Source organism: Lacerta agilis, chromosome 12, assembly GCF_009819535.1.
Source record: "Lacerta agilis isolate rLacAgi1 chromosome 12, rLacAgi1.pri, whole genome shotgun sequence".
Classification (NCBI taxonomy): Eukaryota; Metazoa; Chordata; class Lepidosauria; order Squamata; family Lacertidae; genus Lacerta; species Lacerta agilis.
Window position 1 is genome coordinate 39,807,669 of NC_046323.1, and position 15,504 is coordinate 39,823,172.

General features: G+C 43.6%; 1 protein-coding gene across 3 annotated transcripts in view; it reads right to left on the reverse strand.

Annotated features, from left to right (window-relative positions):
- Positions 1–15,504, reverse strand: part of PARD3 (par-3 family cell polarity regulator) — a 624,867-nt gene that overhangs the window by 413,942 nt on the left and 195,421 nt on the right. For all 3 annotated transcript variants that reach the window (XM_033166263.1, XM_033166261.1, XM_033166262.1), the window contains exon 3: positions 7,111–7,291. In XM_033166263.1, the coding sequence (XP_033022154.1) occupies positions 7,111–7,291 (181 nt within the window). The remainder of the gene's footprint in view (positions 1–7,110; positions 7,292–15,504) is intronic.

Here is a 15,504-nt window from a genome sequence, read left to right on the forward strand (position 1 = left end):
TGGATCCTGCCTCATAGCTGTCAACTTTTCCCTTTTCTTCCAAGAAAAGTTGACAGCTATGTCCTGCCTAGGACCACATTAACCTATCTTTGTCACAAACATGTCACAAATACTGGGCCAGCAGCTCTTCTTGAGCCACGCTTCTTCCATTTCATGATGGACAAGGATTACTTACTTAGAAATATCTTACCACTTTTGGGGGATAGAGAGAAGGGGAGAAAAGATAAAAAGCAAACTCAAAATGGGATTGCAAAGCAATTTCTCATACTAAAGGGAAATGAAAAATAAATACAGTCAGGAATGGATAGATAAACAAAACAAAAAATTCTTATCAAGAGCTCAAAAAAGGAGCGATTTTTATCTGTTGGGCTTTGGTGCTTATAAAATCACGCATGAGAGAGGCTAGCAGAAATTGTCATCACCAGTTAAAGGTGGCAAGAAAGCACCTGGCTTTATTTTATAAGAAACAGAATTTATGGAGAAGGTAAGGAGGTACGTGACCTACTAAATTAAATGCTAAATTTCCGGGGAACTGTTTCTGGCATGTGATTCATATGACTATATGCAGTTTTCCCTCTCCTGCTTTTGGGCAGGTGGGTGTTACTTTTCACGGAAGAGGCTAACACAGACGGCTCCCTGGATAGTTCAGGGAAAAGAAACAGCTGTGCTCCAGCCCTAGTTTGTTATCTGCTTCAACTCTCCCTTGATGAGACAGCACCACAGGGTGTATCCACAGATGAAATCTCTCGGCCCACCTACTCACGCTTCTCTGGTCTCAAGGGGATGACATCTGTTTGTGAAGGAAGAGAACAACACAAGCCGCCTGCTGTGGGTGGTTCCTTTTCAGCTTCATCAACACCTCAGGCGAACGTCTCTGTGGGGCTTCACATGACCATCAAACTCATAGAAGCTGCTTAGAATTAAGCTTTTCTCATGCCACTGCTAATGGCAAACGTAAAACAAAACAAAACCCAGCAGTGTTGCAGTGATGTGCAAAATCCCCACTATTCAGTGCAGTGCCTGAACACAAGCACAAGGCTAGGGTCAAGGAGCTGGCACACTTAGGAAATTCAAGCCCAAAGCTCATTATTGGTGTGCGTTGGCCAGTCCTCCTTCAGAAAGCCAGTCAGCCACAGACGTCAAGATAAAACACCCGCTGAGTCTACTCTGGAGATACAATTTCGTATTGTTGATTTAGTTAGTTGATTTATATCCTGCTTTCTGACTAGAGTCCTCAAATAGCCTCATGACATTTTGAAAACACAACAGATACTTGAAGAACCAATGCTCTCAAGGTCATTGTGTCCTTTAATAATAGGCCAGAAGGAGCCCCGTTTTCACTTTCTGTCTCTCTTTCCTTCTGGAGTGGTGTTTTGTACATACTATGTTTAAGGGTTAAGGTTTTAGTCTTCTTGTAAATTTAAGTTAAGTTTGCTGCAACTGGATTTCTTATAGACTGTGCCAATCCGGAAGAGTTGGATTTGTGACCATTATGCTCATTTGCCTTCAGTAAACTCTGCTGAATGAAGCTGATTAACTCTGAGTTATTTTTTTGGGAACCCTACAACGTGTTTACATTTTTACCCTGCTAACTATACATTGAGGTCTGCTCTGGATCAATATGGAGCAAAACCACTACATGATGTAGATCATAGAGTACTGAACTAGTGTCATAGAAACTCAGGATCAAATCACCACTCAGATATCCACAGGATTTTGTTGTTGGGGGGTGCCAAGCAAAAATATGAAAGAAGCATTATTGCCTCCGACTGTGGAGGAAGAGTACAGCCATCAAGCAAAGTAGCTGCTTTGTAGTATCACACAGTTGGAAAGGGCCATGAGGATCATTTAATCCAACCCCCTGTCTGATGGAATATGGCCAGGGATGGGTCACTAAATAAAAGGTTGGGCTGGCTCTGAAGTTTACTAACCTTTTAGACCACCAAAACCAGAGCACAAACATTTTCCAGTAGTGATTTAAGACTTAACAAAAAGAAAGGAAGGAAGGAAGGAAGGAAGGAAGGAAGGAAGGAAGGAAGGAAGGAAGGAAGGAAGGAAAGAAGAGGAGAGGAAAAGGAAATGAAAGGAAAGGAAAGGAAAGGAAAGGAAAGGAAAGGAAAGGAAAGGAAAGGAAAGGAAAGGAACAGGCATTTACTGGTGGGGGATAAGCACAGAGATATTTTAGTTACACATTTTATCTCTTATGTTTTAATATAAGGATGATCTGAAGATTTAATGAGTTGTTTTATATTCCCTTGCTATTTTTTTAAGCTGCCCAGTCCCTTCACTTCTAAATATACATAAACTCTTAATGAGAAAGGAAGGACAGACATTTCTAAACCACTTCAAATGTTTTAAAGCTTACACAGCTACATATTCAGGAGAAAAGCTCTTGTTTGCTATCTGATGGCAAGTGATCACATTTATAGTATTTAAATTCAGTCCTCTGAAACAAACAAGTTGGTTCACAGGCAGTGCCGCTGCGGCTGAACTGTCATTGCCTGACATCCTGTCTTATCTGCCAAATTGCTCATTAGGTTTGGCAATTTTCACCTGCGCCTCCAGTTTCTACATTTCAGCAGGGAATAAGCATCAGTTTGCTTCAACCCATCTTCCACAGCAAGCTCCCTATGTACATCTTCTGTAAAGCAGTGTTTTTCAACCTTTTTTGGGCAAAGGCACACTTGTTTCATGAAAAAAATCACGAGGCACACCACCATTAGATAACAATAATAGCAGTAGTAGTAATAATAAAAATGATAATTCTTCTCATGTCTGAATTGAGCATGTGAAGATGGCACACCTTGCCCTGCCCCCACCAGGCTAATAATAATAAATAACAACTATAGTACTAGTCAGGACTCTCCCCCCAGCCACAGGAACTCAGTTCTGGCACCTCTCAGGTGGGCGCCTTCGCCATTATAAGAGAACGAGGGAAGGCGTCCGTGATGAGTTCCAGGCTCCAGCACCTCTTTTTCTAGAAAAATAGCATTGGTAGTACAGTAGTAGTAGCAGTAGTAATAATAATAACGATGACAACAAATCGCCTCATGTCTGAAGCGAGTGTGTGAGGAGAGCGCGCCTTTTCTCCCGCTCCCCCGGCGGCGGGACCCTCGGCTCTGCCAGCCCCGCAGGTGGCGGTGGCGGCGCTTCGTCCCTGTCCTGCTCACCTGGCAGGCCGTCACCTCCCTGTCGTCGTGCAAGGCGACCGGTGGAGCCTGCCCGAGGCAGCAGAGATAGAAGGTGGTGTCATAGCGGCGGCTGCCTCGCCCCGCACGGCCCACGGGGGTCAGCCAGTTGCTCCACTCGCGCAGTGCCCAGATGTTGGGCACCCGCAGCCGCCACTCAGCCAGTTCCGAGGACGGCGGGAGGCGCTCGGCTGGCAGCAGGCGGGCGGGCCAGCGGTGGTAGCGGCGGCGGCATCAGCCACCGGGCCGGGCAGTACCAAGAGGACTCCGGCTTCTTTGAAGGCCTCGCGGATGGCCACGTCTCCCGGCAGCGGCGAGCCCAGCTCCGGGCGCTCGGCGGTGAAGAGCGCCGCCCTCGGGCACTCGCCCCGCCCCGCACCGAGCCCAGTCCGCAGCGCGGCCCGCCTGGCGAAGACGTGAGCACTGGGCAGGAAGGCGCCCGCAGCCGCCGTGGGCCGAGGGGGAGACGCGCCCAGCCCACCTGCCGCTAGCAGCAGCGTCGCCACCTCCCGCCAGTGCCGCAACCGCCAGCCCATGTTTTCCCACGGCACACCAGGCAACATCTCACGGCACACTAGTGTGCCGCGGAACAGTGGTTGAAAAACACTGCTGTAAAGTACACAGATATCCACTTAATAACAAAAAATGTACTTTTATCTAGTACACAGTTACCCTGCACTAAATAAATGCAGCAGCAGAAAATTTAGTTTAGGTAATATTCTATATAAAAATAGATGTTAAAAACAATGAGATAAGAAACTTTAAAAAAGGAAGGAAGGAAGGAAGGAAGGAAGGAAGGAAGGAAGGAAGACTTGTAGTGTTTCCATACAGAATAGCACAAAGACTTTATTTCCCAGTATTATTCTTGATTTGTTGCAAAAATCCAATCTAAGTCATCTCTCCATGCACACAGTACATGGTTACTGCAGAGAATGCATGGTTTTATGTCTTGTGCATAGGGGGTAATAGCAGTCCAGATGCATATTACTTTCTCAGCTGGAGCTGATCTAGCTAACCTTTTCCTTTCTAGGGAAGGTGGTACAATTTATACACAAACCAAAAAGGGGGGGGGGGGGAGAGAGAGAAGGCAACCTGAACAAAGGACGATGAAAATCTCAGCAGATCATTCAGCCTTAGCTTAATACGCCTAGACAGTGCTTCGAAACAGAGGCTGCTCTGTTACCCCTCATATGCATGCAAACAGCAGAACAAAATGTAGGCTTTGCCACATGAGCTGCATTGTCAAAAGGTGTAGCGCATTTGGTACTTAGAAAAAGCATACTCAGGGCAGGCGGGGGCGGGTGGGGGAATAAAAAAATTGCAAAGCACCAAAGGAGAAAAAGAGAAATATCTACAACTGCTACCAAACAATTTCGGATGGAATACTGTTTTTCATTTGGTAGAAGTAAAATATTCACCACCAACCCTACAATTAGCTGGAAAATTACAATAATTACAGCAATTTTGCATCCCATCTCCAATCTAATTAATAGATATATGATCTTGTCAACATGTAATAATCAGGATCTGCAACTACCATGAAACTGGATGGGTTTTATGAGCCGAATAGACGCTGAACAGTATAAGAAGGTAATTATTTGAAATCCTGAGAATACCATTTGTATGCCATGCTTCACTTCACAAGTTAAAAAGGAAATACAATAGGGATATTATTTCTATTTTCAAAGTATATTTAAATCAGGTATTTGAAATCGGTTTGCCTTAATGTCAAATCACGTTGCTGGTATGGCTCCAATTACCCACAGGGTGCAGCATCCCGAAGAACAAAAAATATTCCACAAAGAAAGGAAAGAAATTCTTTTAAGTGGTACACAGAACATTGCTTTTGATTTTCTAGGGTATCTGTGCCAAAATATTTCGCACATTTCTTCCCTGAGCATAAATGTCATGCAAATACATTGTCTAAGTTAGTCTCTTTAAACAGTTTTCCTCAATGTGCTACATTTTCAGTATAGAGGACAAGCAGTAGATGCACATTACAGTTAATGGAGATGAAGGTTCAAACCAACTGCATTTTAAACGAATCAGGGGTAGAAGAGACTATAAAAAGTCTGGCTTAACCCTAGACTAATCCCTCAGCTGTACAGCAGATCCATGGACCCACAATTTGGTAAAGGAACAACCTATGCTATCCACATCAGACTATGTCACAAACAGTGAGTGCCCGCTTTGTGCAATTTTAGAGCAGCCTTCCCCAACAAGTTGTTTTGGACTACAGTTCCCATCATTCCCAATTACTGGCCATGCTTGAGGAAGACTGTTCTAGAGGTATCTATTTCATCACTGCAAGAAATAGAATGATGAACTAAATGGACTTTGGTGTGATCCAGTAAGACGTTCTTAGCATTTTGAGTTGACTAAGAGTTGGACAAGTTCCTTCCTCTCATGTTGTAATCAATGTAACGTGAACAGTTTTATTCGCTGAATTATAACACTTGGGAAAGTCAATGGAGAACATGAACTTTTGTAGTGTTTTGTATTGAGATATAGTTTGTGGGGTTTTGGGGGGGGGAGTGCTGTATCCCTGGAATTCCTTTGGAAATATTGAAACATACCATGGGTCTGCTGTTACCTTTCCCACTCATCTGTCTGATCGCATTTTTGAAGTATGCGTGGATTCTCCATTTCATTAGTTTCTATTTGAGCCTTACTTAACTCTTGGGGAACAGCAAGCCATTTCTTTAATCAAGGTAGAGCCAAGATACAAGGAAGACAATAAACCCTTCCCTTAGATCAACCTTCTCTGAACGCAGTGCTGTCTAGCTGTTTTGGACTACAACTTCTATCCACCCCAGTCAGAGCTGTTGTAATCAAAAGCATATGGAGAGTAAGTTGCAGGAAGTTGATCTAGATGATATGTTGGCAACACTCCTCAGCTGAGAAGCTTATCAAGCAATAAAGTTCCATCTCAGCTCATCCTTGAAACCTTAGGTTTCTGACAACTAAGTGAAATGTAGCCATGAACCAGTGAGGGTTGGCTTATTGTTTAAGTAGTCCAGCAATGTAGCAATGTTCTAAGCCGGTTTTCTAAATCTTCTGAAGGCTTATTCCAGATATTGGGGGGGGGGGGGGGAGAGACAAGGGACAAGAAACAGAATGCCACCAAAATTAGGAGCCCATATTTATTTATTGCCCTCCTTTGCCACCTCCACCAATAGGAAACCCCATGTCCTGACACGGAGATACTGTGTGTTTTCATGTCCCTGCCCTACAATGACTGGTAGCATGAGCAAATAAATGCATTGTGACATGACATCAGAACAAGCTCTAAGTTGTACTGCATGAAATAAGAGTAGGGAAATAACCTTAAATGTGACATCTATTGCAACGTGTCCTTATTTTCACCCTGAATTTGACATATTCAGATCTTGAGATGTGAAGACAACTCCCTGATTTTTTTTTTTATTATTTGAAAGGGGTAGAAAGACATATAACTCACTGTGCCATTGGGTTATGTTTAACTGCCAGGTGATGCAAGCAATCTCTGTGATATTCATAGTCTCTTGCAGCTCAACGCATGTACTATAGACCAATTTTTCATCTTTTTCATCTTCACTTGCTAGGTCAAACCTGCCACTCTGGAAACTACAATCTGGAAACTGTGCTACAAGTTTTCATGCTCGGCTACTTAGGAATTGGGGATGCAACACACACACACACACACACACACACACACACACACACACACGATTATGAGTGTTCAAAGCAGCTCATAAGCACTGTATTAAAAACCAAAAAGGCAGAAGCTTATTTACTTGCCTGCCTCAACCATTTACCCCTTTTCTGAACTTTAATCAGACACATAATGAATCATATTCCCAGCAGCATGAGAGGGTAACAGAAGTTGGCATCCCAGTAAATGAAGATGAAATGTGCATAGGCACCGGGAACCTTTACTCACTTGTACGAAGGACTGAAGGCGTGACCTCAATTTCACTTGTTGGTTGGTAAGGCTGGAAGGCTGACGCAGCAGTGGTGCCCAGTTCATTGCCAAAGATCTCAGGGCTCTGGGTGCCAGTGGAGCTGGCACTGGTGCCATCTCCTCCATGGTGTTGTTCTTGCTCCTCGAATATAGCTTCAAGCTGCGAATAACAAAGGGGTCAACGGTGAGGAGAGGAATTATACTAAACGGCAGCATCAGAAGAGCAGCTACACAAAACACAGGTGGCAGTTTCCCCTACTTGGACCAATAAGTGCAAGCACTCACATGAAGGGGTGTGCTAGTATACCACCTGGATCAAGGCCCAAATGGAAGAAACCGTTCGCTTTAGATGCATATTGGAGTGCCTGCTTTAACTACTAAAGTTGTTCCCATACCACTTAAGATATTGCGTCAACACCTTCCACTCCCATGGTTTGCTTTTGAGTCAAGGTTAGTCACTACAAAGCTCATGCCTGGCTCCTTAGGAAGTGCCATTGCCTGAATGGTTGTAAATTAAAATATTTTACAGCAACCCACAGGGGTGAAAATAATTTAAGTGTCCTGGTGGGGAAAATCTTTAAGAGCAGCAGCACCCATTAAGTGCACAAATAAAGGAGTCTGAAAGTACAACCCGTGGCAGAGATCGTTTAAAAAAAGAGTTTTGTCATCTTAAAAATAAGTAACTTCCATTTTCTAGCACAGAAAATAAGAAAGGGGGAGGTTGACTTCATCATTTAAATACAGAGGGAACATTTCTGTACCATCTCATCTTAAATGAGTTACAACAATTGATTACGCTATCCTCACAGCAGACCTGCAAGGTAGGAATGTGACTTTACCCAGGGTTCTCAAACAGAAGACAGACACAAGGAGGCTAAAATATCTTGCCAAAGATCACACAGCAAACCATTTTAAAGCAAATAAATTGGTCCCATTTCTCCCAATTGCCAGGTGATTAATATGACAGCTGAAATAGAAGTGCATTTGAGATGGCAAGAATAAAGATGTAAAACCGAGAAGCTCTGGAAAACCTGAATTCTCCTCCACCCCTCTCGTTTTATTCTTTTTATTTTTAAAAAACACAGAACTTTGAGGGGGGGGTGTTATACTTTGAGGTAATAGTTTCATTCACAACAAACACCCAAAACTTACATCACTGCGGAGGGGGGGGGGGGTTTCTATAGGCAATACCACTCAAAATAAAATGAAATAAATAAAATAAAATAAAAACAAATAAACAAATAAAGTGCTTTATGTGATGGAAAACCATGGCTGGGATTAAAGACCTCCCCACACATATTACTTCAATGCATGCATATGGAGGGTTGCCCCCACCCCTGCTATATCATACACGATTCCAAATTGCCCCCAAACCTTCGAAACAGCTGAGGTAGGAGAAAAAGCAAGGGCACATAGACCTTAGCATTAGCACAGCAACAACTTTGGATACTGAGTTATACTTGGTAAGAAACTGCACTTTTTAGTAGCAAAGAGGTAGTTTATTAGCATGAAGAGACCCTGATTTCTACCATTTCCCCAAGGAATAAGCAACCTGGGGCATCTCTGACCTTTTATTGTGCTGGACCTCCACCTGGAGCTGCCAAAGAGGTTTCACGTGGCTTCCTGAGTTCTATCATTTCCCAGAATGCCAGGCGGGCAGAGCCTCCCCAACCAACTATAAGGGTCAGTTATGCCACCAGAGCCTGCTGAAGTGCAATTAACGCGTAGCACCAACATGTGCACTTTTGTATTGGAGGTAAGCCTGCTTATCCAAAAAAAATTAGAAATATATATACATCAATTGATCAATCAATCACACAGACAGCAATTCCATGTAAACTCAGTTGAGAAGGAAGCACAAGAGTGCAAGTGTCGTAATAAATACTGTAGAGCAGGCTTCCTCAAACTCGACTCTCCATATGTTTTTGGCCTACAACTCCCATGATTCCTAGCTAGCAGGACCAATGGTCAGGGATGATGGGAGTTGTAGTCTCAAAACATCTAAAGGGCCGAGTTTGAGGAAGCCTGCTGTAGAGGAAAAACTATGTGTGAACCTACACTTTTTTCTCTTACATGCCACTCCATCCCAGTAAGTATTGCCTTGAAAATACTATCAAAACTCAGGTTAATTTCTCTAATCAGAATCAAGGTCTCTTACACTCAGATAATCTGAATCTGCCTGAGAAGGTCAATTCCCTGAACCCCATCATGGGTTAATCACTCTGGTGGGAAATCCTAATTTTTGTCCATAATTACTTGTTTCTAACTACATCTCTGTGTACTGCCAGACAAAAAAATAAATGAGCTGGCTGTGTCTTGAAGTTTGAAACTTCTTAAATGGGGGTAGTCAATATCACTGCAAGCCAGGAAGAGTGAGAACTGTTGGTTCAAAGCATGTTGGCTAGTCCTAAGAAATGTATTATGAAAATATGGTTTAGAGAAAAGACTTTTGCTGCAGGCTAAGAAGCCTGGCTGTGCTGGCTAGCAAATTTCTTCCAATCTATTCTTCACTCATACCAGATGGTTGTCTGAATCTTGAAATACCTGGAGACGTGCAACAACATTTGAAAGCAATATACTAATTCAAAGTTCTAAGAATTGCTTGTATCAACACCATTAACAGTTTTTCTCCAGGTCTTTGCATTTCTAGGCAAGAGTGAAGGGACAATCTTCTTCTTGCATACAAACAGTGGTAATTTGCATATATACCTGTAACATTAACAAGCAAGTAGTGGTAATGCTTGTGCGAAAAGGTACAAAGCCATCTCAGAGCATGACAAGTGCTATCAAATATCCTATGGCAGTATTTTAATACTGCCTGACAGTGTGTGTCTCCAATATCACTTCATTAACCAACTCTCAAGAGAGATACTCCTACCCTTGTATGAGATCAGACTATCTGCATCCAGGCACAATGAAAAACTGCAATAAAAACATAGATTCCTGTAACTACAGCTTGATTGATGGATTCCTGTAACTGCAGTTTAATTGTATCATCATGGAAGCTCCTTAAATGTGTTCTTGTTATTGCTACATAACAAAAGGGGTGAATGCTGTATAGCTCCACATTCTTATAATTGATAAACAAGTTATCAGAATGGAATGTAACTCTTTAGAACTGCTGCAACAGTATAAGGATTCAGTAAGTATAGAACTACAAAATGTGAACCCGAAATATGTCAACCCTCTTCAGAAGTAATTTTCATGCACTGAACCACTGTGGTAGCTAGCCTTCCTCCCGACGTCTAAATGCTTGGCATGAACATCTACAGACTCCTGTATACGTGAAGGCTTTCTTGCTGCAGGTGTTTCTGATCAATGTCAGAAGGACACCATAGAAATATATAAAATTAAAATAAAAAATTATCCAGTAGCACCTTAGAGACCAACTAAGTTTGAATCTAGAAGAACACCACGAATCCCATCATGATGTTAGGAGCAAGGGTAGCTGGCACAGCCCTAATCCCATAATGACCATCATAATGACCATCACTTCTTGTGGGGACAAATGTGGAAAGGGGAAACTCTCATTTGTTTCTTTTAATCAGCTTGCCAGTTGGGAAAGTGTATTGTGTGAGGTCAAGTAGTAACCTTTGGTTGAACTGCTACTTCAAGCCATAGGGCTTAGCCACACTTACCTGTCCTCTCTTCTTTCCAGGTCTGCACTTTATAGCTCCGTGTCCAAGTGCCCATTTTTTGGTCCAGAGTTTTCCCTGTGAAAAACCCACTCTTTAGCACTCAATCAGAGCAAAGGTCAATCTGCAAAAAACCCAAATTGACATTTCCTTTGATTGAGCGCTAAAGAGCAGGCTTTATCTGACCTGAAGATCTTATGGTGATCAATTGGACCCTGAGAAATAAGCAGTGGCCTTCCCCAGGGAAACTGGGTTATTTAAAATATAGTTCTACACAGGAACTGTGGTGACAATGCACCCAAAATACAGTATATACAGCAACACATGTTACCTGAGCAGTGTGTTTGTGTGTGTGTGAGAGAGAGTGAGAGAGAGAGAGAGAAATTAATAAAGACAACCAAAAGAAGTTGATTCATATGCAAACAAAAATTAAAACAGATAATAATCTGTTTTTGTTTCTGTCCCAGATTCAGGCAGTAACTGATCTAGGCTGAGAATAAATTTAACCCATTCAAACTGTATTATTGCAGTCAACAGGACCAGGTGCAATATATTTCCACATATATCTATCCTACAATGCCCCCCATCTTCTGCTGCTAGCCTGACAACACACCCAGGAAGTTCCCACAACTCACTGGTAGGTCCCAGCCCACCATTTGGAAAGTTCTGATGTAGGGGTAGGAAACTAGTGGGGATTCTCCTGGTTACCTAATTAACTTGGCAACAACGAAATACTTGGCAAGAGTTTCCCAGAGAGAGTTGTATCTTAATGTCAAGGAAGATAACACAGTGAAGCCAACTTTTATAATCACAGAAATCTCCAAGGAGTTCTAATTACTGTGAGCTAATGCCTAGAAACTGCAATGTTAGAGCTGCTTGTACTATTGAAGTTCTGACATGTTGCTTTGAGCCCTGAAATGGAAGATTGGATTCAAACGCAGTAACGTAGTATGTGTTCTTAGGTCTAGGAGAAACCATATTACTTAAGTCTAGCTGAAATCAGTATCACCCAAGTGTACTTCAATTAGGGGGGCTAGTTTAGTCAAGAGAGAGAAACACAGAGGATGGCCAAAGGAGAAGTACTTTGCATTTCCTCCTTATGTACTTTGGGAGTTTTGGAATCTCCCAGCCACTGCCTATGTGCTTATGGGGATATGGGAAGGGGGGCTTGCTGAGAAGGCGCTCCGTGAGGGGCGGCTTCCGGATCACTCGCCCCAGCAGCTTCTGCGTGCGACGGACCATGGAGCCCTGCATGGCCGCTGCCCCCGCAAGGCCAGGAGAGGCGCGGAGCAGAGGAGGCCCCGGCAAGCTCCCGGCACACCCCGTGCTCACTACGCGGGGCGCGCGCCCTCCAGCCTCTCCTCGCCGTTGCTACCCAACTCCGCGGCCCTAGCAACAGAAGGCCGCTCCCACCGGCCCCGGCCCCTTCCCACTGACCGCGCTCTCCCTCCGCTGCAGGGGAGGTGGGTAGGGAGAAGGGGAAGCGGCTTCTGCCCCCCCAACCCACCCACCCCAGCCCCGGCCCCTTCCCACCCCTGCAGCCCAGCGCGCAGACTGACCGTGGTCTTGTAACGAAGCCTCTTTCCTAGTACTCTACTCTCCCTCCGCTGGGGAGGTGGCTGGGGAGAAGGGGAAGCGTCCTCGTGTTGCATTGGGTTGCACAGACATAGTCTGAGGATCCGCTGCCCAATGCGCCTCGCTAGGTGTCGTAAGCGGCGGCGGCTTCTAGGTGGGCTCATATTCACCGGAAAGGCCTTATGGTGCTCCTATGGGGGACCGAGAGACAGCGTGGCTACCGAGAGACAGCGTAGCTACCCTTATCGTCTAGTCCTCTAGAGCAGAGTGCCAGTGTTCTACTTCAACTGCCACTTCAACTGCCGCCGCTGCTCCCGGCCCAATTGTCTCTCTGTTCCAATCCCTGTGTCCGTGGGGCACATGCTCAGTAGCGCAAACCCAGAGACACAGGGACTGGATGCAGAGACACTTGGGTTTTCTATATATAGATTTCGCCACCACTAGCACATATTTGCAATACAACAAGGAAAGCTTCTAGGGGCATGAAAACATGACATTTTGAAAAATCATTTCTGATTGGGTACTATGGCAAAGATGAAAAGCAAGGGTGGGAAACCTGTGGCCTTTCAGATGCTGCTGGACTAAAAAATCCCATCACCCCTGGCCACTGGTCATGCTGGCTTGGGCTCATGGGAGTTGAAGTCCAACATCTGGAAGGCTACAGGTTCCCTTACCCAAACACAAGATATTTCTGCTTGAAAAAGCAACCAGGCCAGCTCTAGTTTGGCCTAGAAAGGAGAAGTTAAGTTCCTAAGCTAAAGAGTGTGACAGACAGGGCTGTCTTTTGCAGAGTATCTTCGTGGTTTTTAGAACTTTAGTTCAGATTTCCAGGTGCTGTTTATGATTGCCAGGTGCTGAAAGATGTAAATATTTACAGCCATTGTGATTTTTGTTAAAATACTCACCAAAGTTTTGGCGTGTTTGAGAATACATAGGTATGTACCTGAGGTTATCCATTATTTAAATTAGGGTTGCCCTGTTTTAAATGCTTTTTGATATATTATGTTGTTATGTTATGTTATGTTATGTTATGTTATGTTATGTTATGTTATGTTATGTGCACATGCATATTTTTCATACACTGTTTATGCAGAATATGGAAAAAAGGCATCAGGCTGGTGCAAATCTCCACCTTCATATCCAGACCTCATTTCCTTATAGAAATGCATGCATGTGCATACATCATAACTGTGCTTTTAAAAAATGGACGATGTGCATACAAAATACATGTGGATAACCTAAAACCACACAACACAAATGACCTCACTGGTTCACAAGCAATGCAAAAGATAACTTCATCACTTAAAAAGTGCAAGCCTTTTTTTCTGATTTCCTGACTCAAAGAACCAGGAGGTGTGACAAAAGACTACAACAAAGAGCGACATATCTTCACCCTCCGGTACCATTCACTAACCTTGGATCTTCAAATGTCATTGGACTACAACCCTCATCACCCCAGTTAGCATGGTTAATGAAAAGAGATGATGGGAGTTGTGGTCCAACAACATCCAGGGACCCAAGGCTGGGGATGGCTCCCCTATAGCAACAAAACTAGGCAACAGCAACTATGGGAGATGGCAAAGCCAAGCCCAGTCATTGCTACTGCTGCACACACTTAAGAAGTGGGCAGCCTTCATCACATTAGCTATATGGCAGGTTGGTCACTGGTATTCACTCAGTTGTGGAGGAACAGCAAACAAAAGGCACAACTCATGTTTTAATGGAGAACTAATAATTTTTTTGGGGGGGTGTAGCTTTTTTCACACTGTAGGGCTTAGAAGATGCACTATCTGCTGAATACCTCCATATAACACACAGTTGCTGAAGGTGCAAGCATCATCTGTAGGTCATGATTTGGCAATGACAGTCCTTTGATTAATTCATTCTCCAAATTCACTGGTAGAGAAAAGCTGTTGTGTCAAACAGCAATACTAAGCATTTTGTGAACAAGTCAGGCCTATTTTATCAAGACTGGAGGGAACACTGAAAAGATCAGAAGCCAATGTTTCAAACTTGATCTCCTCCACATTCTGACACTACTCATATGAAGTTTGCCCATCCAATTACAATCTATCCCATAAAGATTGGTAGGCAAAGCTTCCTTGATTTGTACTACACCCATTACCGTAAATTGCCTCTGGTCTTCTCTCTATTCTCCAAGTAGCTAGCCTACAACCTGAAGTATTATTCACTAGCCGCCCATTCCCTGAAAATTAACATTTCTTATTTCCAGCTTCCACTTTGATCTTCTACATCTCAGCTGTTACTTACCAGTGCCGACAGCACAACCTTTCCTTATATAAAAAAAAATCAATTCCAGTGAAAATCACCTTGAGAAGTCATATTTTTGTATACCCTCCAGGAAAAGAAAAGAATAAGCCTTATTCAAGTTATGAGATACAGACAGAATGCTCTGCTTTTAAAGTAATGTTTTGACACTTTGGGGTTAAGAGTAAAAGTAGGTTAGCAATACTATAAAGCTGCAACCAGCTTAACGAAATTATCCAAATTTTGAAAAGGGTGGGGGGACCAAGCAGGGTTGTAGTAATGGGATGCTTGAAACAAACAGGAAAGCTTGTAAAATACTGTTAACAGGAGTAACTAGTTTTAGGGCAAAAAGGAAATGCCAGTAGCAGAAAAATGTGGTGTGACTTGTATGCCCACCCCAAAGCATCTAATACTAAAATTACTTACTAAAGAGTAAGACTCTCTGAACTCATAATGGGACTTACTTCTGAAAATGCATGCTTACAGAGAGCATATTACAGTGCAATTCTACGTATGTCTACTCAAAGCTCCCCTTGATTTCAAACTGCACTCCTATGCACCATAGGTGAAGAATCCCAGGACTGGGGCTAAGCTTGCCCCCACTTGAGCCTTTCTATTTAGGCCCCAGGATTCTCCTCAAACCACACTTCTGTCCACGGTCATAGCCTTCACTGCGCCTGCTCCATACCCTCGTCAAGTGCTTTTACCTGGCAACAATAGGTCCTTCCCAGGATGAATCATGGAGAGGGGTGTTGGAAGCAGCTTGTGTCTGAAAGCTCAATGCTGGGAATCGCAAGTGGGGAGAATGCTGTTGCACTCAGGCCCTGCTTTGAGGTTTTCCACAGGCTGGGAGCTGGCCACTGGAAGAACAGGGTGCTGGACTAAATCTAACAGG